Below are 11,849 nucleotides of genomic sequence, written 5' to 3' on the forward strand. Positions count from 1 at the left end.
AGGAATTCCATGAAAGTTTGGTAGAATATTGTTGCGTTTCCCTTAGATATAAAAAAAAAATTAAAAAACTGGTTGTTTAGGATCAGAGATAATATTATATATGTACTCGTTCAAACAGGTGTTTTTGGGATAATTAAAAAAAATTCCATTTTTTTCAAAAAAAAAATCCAATCACCCAAACCAGGACATGGTTCCAAAGCCGCCTCAACAAAATGACTGCTTGAATTTGAAGGTCAGACTGATGGCTTTCAAAGATGCATGGGAAGTGGGGGATTCTTGCACAATGGCAAGGCTGGGTTAATTTATACCACTAATTAACAAGTTGCAAGCAAATCTATGCTATAAAGGAAGATAAGTTCATCCATAATCCAGTTAGAAATTAAGCCATTTTAATTACACAATATTTGCGGTTCAATTTTAACCTTGTTGGAAAACTGCGTCTGTGAGGTCGGCTTTCCATTTTCCATGTCTCAAACACTTTCATTGTCCCCTTTAGGTTTTGCCTACTAATCCTAGAAAGATGTTTTTTTTTTTTTTTGGGCCCTAACAAGCTAGCTAGAAAGCTAGCGACATAGGTCTCTTTCAGACAGTTTTTAAGGGGACCATTACTGTATGTGAACTCCTCCTGTTGTTTATGGTGCACTGTTAACCCTAACAAACCGTTGGAGGGTCGCTATGAGCAGCAGCACATACTTGACTTTCCATTAATGCCTTTTTATGACAGACATTGTGGCAAGGAGATGAAACGGGCATTCTTAGAAAGAAGTATGTGTAGTTAGAGTTACCTTTACCATTTCCCATTTACTATTAAACTATTTATAACCAAAAAGGGTGTGTATTTTTTAGAGGTTTGAATGAGAGAAACTTTATAGTAATGAGTATCACCTTTTTATTGGTACTTGTCACGACCATGTTTTCGAGACCTGGGCAGAGCTATATCTTTGGAGTTTGAAAACTGTTTCAAAATGACAATCTCTCAGTCTTTATGGGATGTTGCGCTAACATCGAACTGGTTTTGGACAACTAAATTTTGATCCTGGCGTTGAATTGTTTTTTTTTTAATAAAAAAAAAAGGAACGAAAAATCAAACCCTTATATTTAGATTTCTTGTTCTTAGCCTCCCAGGAAAACTAATAGTAATACCAACAAGAGAGATCAATCAACTCATTAACTCGCCTTCAAAGTTCAAAGGGAACCCTCATGAAATTTGTTAATCTACAATAAGAGGACAGCGACAAGTGCCATCAAAGATCAATGGTCAATAGTACGTTAAACCTATAGCTAGTTAATTGTTCTGTGCCATCAGTAGGGCAAAAAAAAAAGCAGCCTGACAATAGGCCCAACCAGACCTGCCAGTCAACCAGACCTAACCAAGCCTGGCTAGATGCAGGTCCAACCAACTTAGAGGTTCGTGGCCCAACCAAGAGAAAAGAAAGCAGAAAGGAGGATAAAGGAAGAGCAAAAAAAAAAAAAAAAAGGAGAAAGAAGAGAAGAGAAGAGGTGGACTGGAAACTAGCCCATCATACCCCACTAGGCCAATCGAGGCTAGATGGAGAAGAAAGGGAAAAGAAAAAGGAAAGAAGGCCAGCCTAACCAAACTCTTTCCCCTGTCAACCTAACTCAACCTTTTTTATTATTTATTTGGAACAACTCACGTTTTCCCAGCTTGGCATATATTTAATGATTCCTCAATATTTTCAATACATGCCCCAGATGTTATTTATATTTCATGTAAAAGCTAAAATATTATTTATAAATACCACCATAAATTTTTTTAAGACAACATCAAAAATATCAAAAAAAAAATTAAAAAAAAATTTAAAAAAAAAGAAAAAAAAATTTAAACTTGCCGTACGCGTCAACACGCCCATGAATTTTCTAAAATTTAATAACATATTTTTTTTCAAAACTATTTTTTTAGCTAAATGATAAAAATAAAAATAGACAATCACATAATCGAATTCAATTAGAAAAAAAAATACCTTGTTAAACCTGCAAATTGAGAAAACCATGGTTATCTCATCAAACTCGTAAATCGGGTCATTGACTCTACAAAGTTTAATAACCTAGTTTTTTTTAAAATCGTTTTGCTGAAATATTTTTCTGATACCTACCTGATTCTAGGATTTTTTTTATACTGTGATAATAATATAAAAAACAAATTAAAATAAATTATCAACTCTAAACTCAATAAACACATCAAGATTTTCAAAGTAACAACATGCTTAACTGTAAATAAATGCATTTCTCCCAATGCGGACCCTTTTTAAATTTTCCATAGCAAGCCTATTGATTATATAGTTAAAGGGCCAAGCTCTTATGTCAATCCAAAGCCCGTTTATCATGAGTACGTATTTATCTGGGCTATGTTTAAATTGTAATATCAATATCAACAAAGTATAAACATGTATTTGCATGATAATTGTGGTGTGGGATGGGGATATATGATTTTCGTTCTTCATATTGATTTCATTTTCTATGGATTAATGTTGCGTTGTGTGTTTTGAACTTGAATCTTTTTTAGATACGAAAGCTAGAAATGCTGCAGAGTTGTTCGAAAGGGCTTCTCGAAGTATTAAAACTGGGGCGTTATGGTGAAGCCCTCGGTGCTGCCATTGAGCCAAATTCCGAACTTAGTTTGTTTGGAAGTGTGGCGGTAGTTATTTTTTAAAATATTTTTTATATTAAAATATATTAAAATAATATTTTATTATTATTTTTTAAAAAATATTTTTAAGATTAGCGTATCAAAATAATCTAAAATACAAAAAAAAATTAATTTTTAGCAAAAAAAATTTTTTAGGGAACGCCGTTGCACCGCGTTCCCAAACGGTGCCGATCGCGCCTCTATTTACTTCATTCATTTTATATTTCATTTTTTTCTTTAGATACAAGTACTTAATACATGGAAAACATTTGGAAAACATTTTGCTATTCATATATAAACAGAGAAGCTTCTCTTTAAAAAAAAAATTTCATTCCCCTTCGATTTTTTTTTTCATTTCTCTTCTTTTTTTCCTTTTAATTTCAATATTTTTATCTCAATTTTATCTTTAGATTTATTTTAACAATTGTTGGGCTTACTTTTGAACTAACCAAGTTGACTGTATCATATTGGGACAACATTCATATAGTTTAATTTTAAATTTATGCTGGAAATAGAGTCTGGTTGAGAGATTTTTTATGTTAACTACATCTTTTTTTTTTCTCAATTTCATTCTAAAAAATATTTTATTGATCGGTTGAGTTTTCTTTAGACTGACCAAGTCAATTGAGTCATGTCAAGGCAACTTCCACATGGTTTAATTTTAAAATCGGGTTAGGTAAGAAGTTGGGTCGAGAGGTTTTTCTATCAATTTCATTCTTAAACTTTTTTTTTATTGGTTGTCCAGGTTGCTTTTGAACTAACTAAGTCAACCGGGTCACATCAAATCAACTCCCACATGATTTAATTTTAAAATTCAGTTAGATAAATAGTCATATTGAAAGGTTTCAAGGTTGAGCAACGAGGTCATGTTTAATAACAATGTTAAATAGATATTTATAACCATGATATTTTTTGTTACGTTAAAAAATATCTTTACTTATTCAACTAATTAATTTGAATCATTTTTTAATAAATTCAAAATATAATTCCAACTGAGAAAACTCTTAGTTAAATCCAAGTATAATTTGTAATGTCTTTGTTAGAAGGGGAAATAAGAAGAATGGTGAAGGATACAATGTTTCCTTAGCTAAATGAATGGAGACTGAACTTGTCTAAGAAGGAATCCAGAAATTTTATAGTATTAAAAAGAAAAAGAAACTAAAGGGATCATGATTTCATTGTGCACCCAAACTCATTATATTATGGATTGGAATAGGGTAATGACATTTTCCCCTTTTTAAAACAGATTATTGGACTAGCTATTGGGGGTAATAGGCTTTTCACAAGGTTCATTAGTCATTATTAGTGTCACACGTATACGGTGTCGCGATAATTATCCTCCCAAGCTAGAATATTTGTGGTGATGGGTGGAAAAAACAAGTAATTCTTTATCTTTATAAGTAAAAAAAGGCAAAATCACCACCTAGTATTTGGAAACCCTAACTGATCTCAAATCCTACATAAGGGACCGGTTGTGTATAGGAAGAATGTATCACTCCTAGTACATCTTTCTAAAGGTAAGCTACATTATTTGTTTGTCTAATATAAATTAAGGTATTGTTGTGTTTTCTAATTGTTGGTTTGTCTAAAGTTTAAGAAAATCTCTCATCTATAAGGAGATATTTATCTTATCAGTTTAAAACCTAATTATTCTAATGTCAAAACATGTTTTTTACATTTTTCTTTTAATATTGAAAATACGCTATGCATATAAGTTTGTAATCCTTAATATTTGAACAAACAATTTTTTTATTTTTTAAATGTAGGCTAAGTTCTCATGGACCTCATAAACTGATTATTAGATCCAAAAATGCATACAAAGATATCAATAAAACTATTTTCTTGAATTTTTATATTTAAAGATGTTAAATCATGACATGTATTTGTTTTATTTGTATTATTTATGAAAATATGATTTTTTTTAATTTTTGAGAGACTTGGCCATATGAAATTTAATATAAAATTGTATTTTTTAAAAGAAAGATTTTTGTTGTTTTTATGGAGAAAAAATTTGGGTTTGTAGCTAGTAATTGGTTTAGGTGTGGCTGAAAAAAATTTGATATAACAGTTATAGAGGGTGGAGGTGAGTTATGTCTCCAGTCAAAATAGAGAAGATGAAGATGAGATTTTTTTTGTTTACTTTGTTTGTATGGTTGGCGGTTGTGGAGGGAGCTGCAGTGCTTGGATTTTGAAAAATAAAGGAGAAATGAATGGAGAATAGGGTTGATATATAATGATTAAATTACTCTTAAAAAAAATTATTTAGTTAGCTTTTGTGAACTTTTTAAAAATTTTACTTTTAAACCACAATAAAATAGTTAAATTACTCTAAAACAATTTTCTTTATTGGCATCGAGGGTTTTTATTTTTATTTTCATCTTGTTTTTCTATAATAAAGTTGACTAAGAGATAAATTAATATTTTAATAAATATAAATATTATTAAAAAAAATTAGCTAGCGCATGCATTGCAAGCACAAGCGTAAGCATGTGGGATGTATACGTGTTTTTCAAGTGGAACTTGATGGGGCATTCGGTGGCCAAAAATGGCTTCTAAGGTGGTGATCGAATCGTCTTGGCGGCCCCTCCATCCTTAAATGGAGTGTATGGCTTTTGGACCTTCAGTTTAGCATCAACGATATTTTTTTCTTTTCTCTCTCTTCCTTGATTTTAATGCCTAACCTTTCAAATTTTTAAAGTAACTCTTCAATTTGTTTTTCTTCAAATTTAGTCCTTATCCTTTTATTACTATTTGTTTAATTTGAAATCGTTTATAAAATTATTTTTTAATTTTATCCTCTTTTAATTTTTTTCATCTATCAAATTTGATTTTTATTCTTTTGGTTGCTTTTTATTTACTTTGTAAAAAAATTTAAAATGATATTTTTTTTATTTCATTAGTTGGGGATTGAACCTGGGTATATGATTTGACGAGTTGCAAGTTTGGAAGATTAATCTAGGTTATGAAGATTTGCTTAGGTTTACTTAGTTTTTTTAGTTTTTTTCTCTTTCTTTTAATTTTATGTTTTTTTTTTAATTTTATCTTTCAATATTTATTTAATTGGAGATTGAGCTCCATTAAATTTTTTAGTAACTTTCTATATGATATTTCACCAATTTTTAAAATGACCTAAGTTATCTTAGGTTTTTTGATTTGTCATTCTTTATTAAATTTAGCTTTTTTAAAAAGAAATTTTGTTTTTAAATTAAATTAATTGATTAAATATAATCATGAGATGTTCACTTCATGATATTTTTTCTTTGCTTTATGGATCGTTGCTCTAGTGGCGCATGCGGCTTTTTTTAGTTTCATCTTATAGGCTTTCATAATGATGTTAGAACTTATATATTTTAAACTATAATTAGATAGGAGGAGAGATAAATAGAAGAGAAAATTTGAAAAAAAATATTTTTTAAATAAATAAAAGAACTTTTCTCCTTTTTTTTATGAACCTTAACACTACATTTATGTCCAAGAGAAAACTTAAACCCATATTTAAAACATAATATAAGTTTTCTTCTTTGCTCATAAAGGTTCTCAGAAGATTGTTTGTTTGGAAATATTTATTGGTTTTCCAATGTTGAATGAGGAATTGATCTTTGAAACCATTATGCTTCTCCTTGCCAATGCAGCATTAAACTCTTTTTGCCACTTAGCTTAATCAAAAGCTTACAAAATGATGGGATTGAGTATCTTCATTCTTCAACATTGGTTTAATATGTTTCTTTAATCCACTAATAAAGCTAGATACATAATATGTCTCTAGAAACACGGGGTTGAGAGCATTCATTTAAAGTAGGGGTGAGTATTTTTTATTCGGTTCTGCTTTTATTTAAAAAAAACTAACCAAATTGAATTTTTATTTTTTTTATTCAAAACCAAAACCAATTCAAATTGACCATTTTCGGTTTGATTTGGTTTAGTTTGGTTAATTGAGAAAAAAATTTAGAAAAACCGATATAATTCATTTTTGTTTCATATGAAGGGCAAGCTGATGCCAACAAATGGAGAAGATGGATGACAAATTGATTGGTCTAAATGGCAAGGATTTCAGTCATGTACAAGTGCAAAATAATGATTTAAATGATAAGAGGATCAACAAAATTCCCAACAACTTATAAAAAACACAAAACAACCCTGGAAAATCCATGAAACTGAGACACATAGAAGAAATGCACATCCCTTTTATGCAAAAACAAACAGAAAAAACACAAATCCCTTTTATGCAAGAAACATTTTCTATCTCTTCATCTTTTATTTATAAATAATAATGATTAAGTGTATAGTATGAAAGAGGGAAAGATTGAAAATTTGGGGTCAAATGATGATGTTGGTGTTGAAAGTTCTGGTGAAAATTGTTTTAAGGCTTGAGCAAAGAATAATGAAAGAATTAAAGAAGAAGAACGGTGAGAAAGGGACAACTTGAAAGACATTAGAGAAGGAAAGGGGTGAGAGAGGGGCAACTTGAAAGATATTTGGGAGAGAGGGGGCAAGGGCAGCTAAGAGCTGAGAGCTGAGGGATTGTGAAATTTAGTTTTAGGGTTTTCTTTCATAGTGGGTTTAAATGTTAGTTGAACTGGTTTAGTTCTATCTAGTTTAATTAGTTTAAGATTTTAGAAACCAAAACCAAACCAAACTGATTTTTTTAGGCTTTTTAATCGATTTATTCGGTTCTTTTCTTAGTTCGGTTAAATTTTTTTCGGTTTAATTAATTTTTTTGTTTTTTTCTCGCCCTCAATTTAAAGACATCAACTCCTTAAATCTCTCAATGTATTCATCAACTCCTTTCTCTTGATCTATTTTGTTAAACTCCTCTACTAAATCACTGCAAGTGCCAAATCTTACATAAAGAGCCTTGGAAAATTCTTCCTAGTTGGTTAGGTCATTGTTTCCCAACAAAAACCCTTCAAACCATGTCACGGTTCTTTTTTCCAAATAAATTAAAGCAAAAGACTAGATAATTGTTTCCTATCAGTACTGTAGTTTTCCCTCGTGTCCCTTATATTTTCCTTATTAGTTGCAAAAGACTAGAGAGTAGCTAGCACTGACTCCATCTACTCAGATAATTGATCAATCCTCTTAGCCTGCTCTTCTCTTTGCTTGTTATTGTAACATAGTCCTAACACCAATTTGAATAATAATACTAACAGGTACATCACGGCCAATTAAAAGAGGGTTGGTCACGGGATCAGTTTATTCCTCGATAAAGTTTTGCTTCCAAAATCTTCCCAGTTCAATAACTTGTATTGGTTGATTCAATGAAATTATTGAGCTCCGATTCATCTTGCTGTTGCATCCTCCATTATTATATTATCGTTTTGCATCCGATTTTGTATTTGCCAATGATTATCCAGGTTATCCTTCTATTCTATCTTCGGGTCCTTAACAAACCGAACATGTGCCCAAAATATTGCTCCTGTAATTAGGGTCGGCGGTGCAGTAAATGAACATCTGATTATAGTTGAATGATCCAGTTGGTGAGTACCTTCCCTTCTTTTCTTTAGCATCTTGCATTTGATTCCTTCGTAGAACAAAAAAACAGTAAGTAAACATTTATTTTTCATAAAAAAAAAAACAGGAACATTCATGTTCGCATGGCCACAGATGAAACAAGTTTTGGAACTTCTATATGTTGGGTCTGGGCGGAAACTCAAATGAATTAGCCAAGAGAATCAATTTTGGAATTCCATGATCCATACCTAAAAATTGGCCTGGGAACCTGATCATGAGCTCCTGATGTACTTTCTTCGCTAATTTGTGCTGGTTAAAAATGAAAAACTTTATTGTTAGGTTGTGATATTACAATCAACTAATTAATATGTATATATATATATATATATAATCAAATAGTTATGAAAATAAATTGCAATATTCAATTATTTAAAAATTTTAACTTCATGATCTGTGGTTCTTGATTTTCTCTTTAATTAAATAATTGGATTGATTGGATTTGAATTCAAAATATATTGCCTTAATTTATATCTTCGATAATTAGATCCACCACAACCAAGGAACATTCGAGACTATAGTTGCCGGCTCTTAAATTTCAATTGAAGATGGTTTAGGCTGCTTAGCGTGACACTGTTTCTTGCTGTATTTTTTCTAGCTGTATTTAAGTTGTAGATGGCTTTAGAGGCATCTGGCATTATTTTCTGTTTCCTAAATACCGTTCTGAATTGTATCCACTGTCCGGTTTATTTTTTCATGGATCCAATCTACTAAGGCTTTTCGTTTATTTATTTATGAAGTTTTTCTGCTTTTGTCGGATCCCGTTGTAATCGCTGTCGGTTCACCGGTTAATGGTTGAATTCCTCAACACCTAGGCAGGGTGCGTCAAAGAATTTTATTGCAATTAACTTTAAATTTGAACATAAGATCACAAAATTGAGTGGAGAGGAAGATCTCAGCCAATCATGGTACATTACATAAAAGAGGAGAGGGAGAGTAACCAAAGAATAATCCACCTCAGTTCAAATCACAACAGATCAATAAAACAAGAACTCCTTATCAATTTCCGAAAACAAAAACTCATAGCTTCAATGAAATTGCTGCGATCAGCACGATACTGACAGATACAGTTGCAATGGTTGCACCTGAAGCATCAACAGAGGCATCTTCCTTTGACCCTGCAGGAGCTTTGGCTGGAACATCTTTATCAGGCTTTGAAGGTGCAGGTGCTGGTGCTGCCGCTGTACCAAAGAGATCTAATGGCAGAAGGACCTGATCCACCTGATACACAACTAACTGGCCATCAGTGAATATAGTGTTAGCCACTGTTGCAGTATTAACCCCTGTTGTTATGTTCACTTGATTCCCTGATGTTGTCACATTTAGCGGGAACTCGCCGTCGGCACTGTTACCGGCCTGAGTACGCAAGGGATTACTCACAGTTTGGAAGCTTGACATGGAAAAGAAATTTGGAATGATGTGGAATTGCACCAGTTGGACCTTTTGTTGATCGCTGAGTGAATTCAGCGTGCCTGCTTTGAGGTTAGTAAAGGCGTTGTCAGGTGGTGCAAATACTGTTAGGCCTTGGTTTGAGTTGTTTAGTTGTGTGTTGATTTGGTCAGCCTCTTGGGTGCTTTTCATTAACCGAATCAAGGTTGTGAACTGACCAGCCTTCTCGAGGATTGCGGTGATGTTGGTTGGACCTGAAGGTGCTGGTGATGGGGTTTGAGCAACAGTCGTGGAGCTGTAGAGGAGGAACATCAAGAAAGGAACGAATGGGGAGAGGAGTTGCTTTCTCATCGTTATAGGCTACGTAAGATTCTTGCAAGTGACCTAGCTCGCTGTTTGCTAATTGTGAAGAGGAAGAGTTTGAGTGGCGGAGGAAGGGGGGGGGGGGTGAGGGGAGTATATATTGGGGAGGAGATTTGTTTAGTGGTTGTTATAGTTAGGTGAAAGGGTACAAATATAAAGGTGAGGGGAGCACCTCAGTGCTGATCCTACTGGTAAGGTAGGAAAATCCAGGGATATTGCTTTGCAAGGCAGGAAATACAATAAGAAATGACGCAATGGTTGTTGCTTGTGGTAAGGGACAGCTTTGAGAAGCAACCTTCGAGCTCAAGGTTTCAGCGGTCAATAATACCAGTAGTTAAGGTTGTTAATGACCATGACAGCAATGTTGTGGAGGGGCCAATGCATGGTTGCCTTCACTGTGGACATTTCAAAAGCACTTCTCTGCGCAGCTTTCAGATGAAATTTAAACGTGCGTTTGTCTAATTGTCGATGAAATTTAAACGATTCTACTATATCCCAGGTCCGTATGGAAAATGCTAGAAATATGCTAGATGGATCGATAGAGGCCATGGCATTTGTTGCTCGTCAAGTTTGAGTTTGAGTTATTCGGAGAGAATTCTCTTGCAAGCACTCTAGCATTACTAATATTTGTCTTTTTGTGTCAATACTTTTTTTTTTTTTAAGACTTTAACTTCCTTTCTCGTACTTTTTTTTTAAACTTGGTAACATATTTTTTAAAATACAAAATTAAATTGTATAAAAATTAATTTGGTGTAACTCGATTAAATTAGCAAGTTAAAAAATAACTTAGATAATATTGGATCGATTGAGAATTAAATTTTTTAATTTTTTAATTTTTTTTAATTTCATTATTTAACATTGAGTTAATTGGAAATTGAGTTACATAATTTATTTTAATTTATTTTATACAGGATTATCATGGTATCATGACATGAGTCGCGGATTTAAAATATTAACTCAAGTTGATTGGAAATTGAGTTTCATAATTTATTTTAATTTGTTTTATACAGAATTATCATGATATCATGAAATGAGTCGCGGCTTTAAAATATTAATCCAAGTTGATATAATATGTTGTTGTCTTAATATTTTTTTGTTGCATGATATTATCTTGAATTTTTTTAAATCAAACTATATTCTTACACCATTGTTCAGATTTGTTTTAAATCTATTAAGTTGATTGGATCATATCAAATTAATTTTTACATAATTTAATTTATTTAGTTTTTTACTTGAAAAATATTTTCTTGTTACAAAAAATTGATCTTATACACAACGGTGCCACATCCAGTTTAAACTATTGTTAGAAGCTCCAAGCTTGACTATTTTACAACCTTTCTAATGATTTAAGAAACTTTTTTTTTCTTGTGGTTCCTCCAGAAATTATCATTTGGGTGAAGATAACAACTACTTTTTAGTTCTCGAAATCATATTTAATTTAGTTAGAGGTTTAAATCGAAGATTGCTTTACATCTCAAAGAAAGGAAAGAAAAAAAAAACATGATACTTTAATTTGATATTAATTAGTATTTACCACCAATCTCCAACTAATGCATGTTATAATTAAGATGTTGTTCTAATTATGCTTTCAAACATATACTAATATACATTAAGAACAAAAAAAGAAATTCATGTTCTATTATGATGTGTACATTATAAACCAAACATGATGTATAAATAGTTACTTTATCTTGTATATCATAATTAAATATAATTTAATTCTATTTTTTATTTTATCTCGTTTTCTCTATCCCAGTTGTCTTTATTTTTTTATTCTGAAATACTAACTAAACTAAACTTTACCTAAAAGATTTCGTTACATCATTGAGAAGAATTGTTATTATTTAGGAGAAAGACTAGGAAAAAATCCTGTGAATACACTAATTTGTTTGTGAACAATTTGTTTAAATTTAAGTATGAAGAGACTAATTTCAATATATAA

The 11,849-nt window shown here is 31.6% G+C and overlaps 1 protein-coding gene across 1 annotated transcript; it reads right to left on the bottom strand.

Moving 5' to 3' along the window:
* Positions 1-8,976: 8,976 nt before the first annotated feature.
* Positions 8,977-9,991, bottom strand: LOC133687937 (fasciclin-like arabinogalactan protein 11). Its single transcript, XM_062107292.1, has one exon. It carries the CDS (start codon positions 9,893-9,895, stop codon positions 9,176-9,178), a length of 720 nt encoding a protein of 239 aa, XP_061963276.1. The 5' UTR covers positions 9,896-9,991; the 3' UTR covers positions 8,977-9,175.
* Positions 9,992-11,849: the final 1,858 nt, after the last annotated feature.

The sequence above is a fragment of the Populus nigra genome, chromosome 3, assembly GCF_951802175.1.
Source record: "Populus nigra chromosome 3, ddPopNigr1.1, whole genome shotgun sequence".
NCBI classification, from domain to species: domain Eukaryota; kingdom Viridiplantae; phylum Streptophyta; class Magnoliopsida; order Malpighiales; family Salicaceae; genus Populus; species Populus nigra.

Excerpts from the sequence above, each read along its gene's own strand:
- LOC133687937 (XM_062107292.1), bottom strand. The coding sequence starts at position 9,895 with ATGAGAAAGCAACTCCTCTCCCCATTCGTTCCTTTCTTGATGTTCCTC.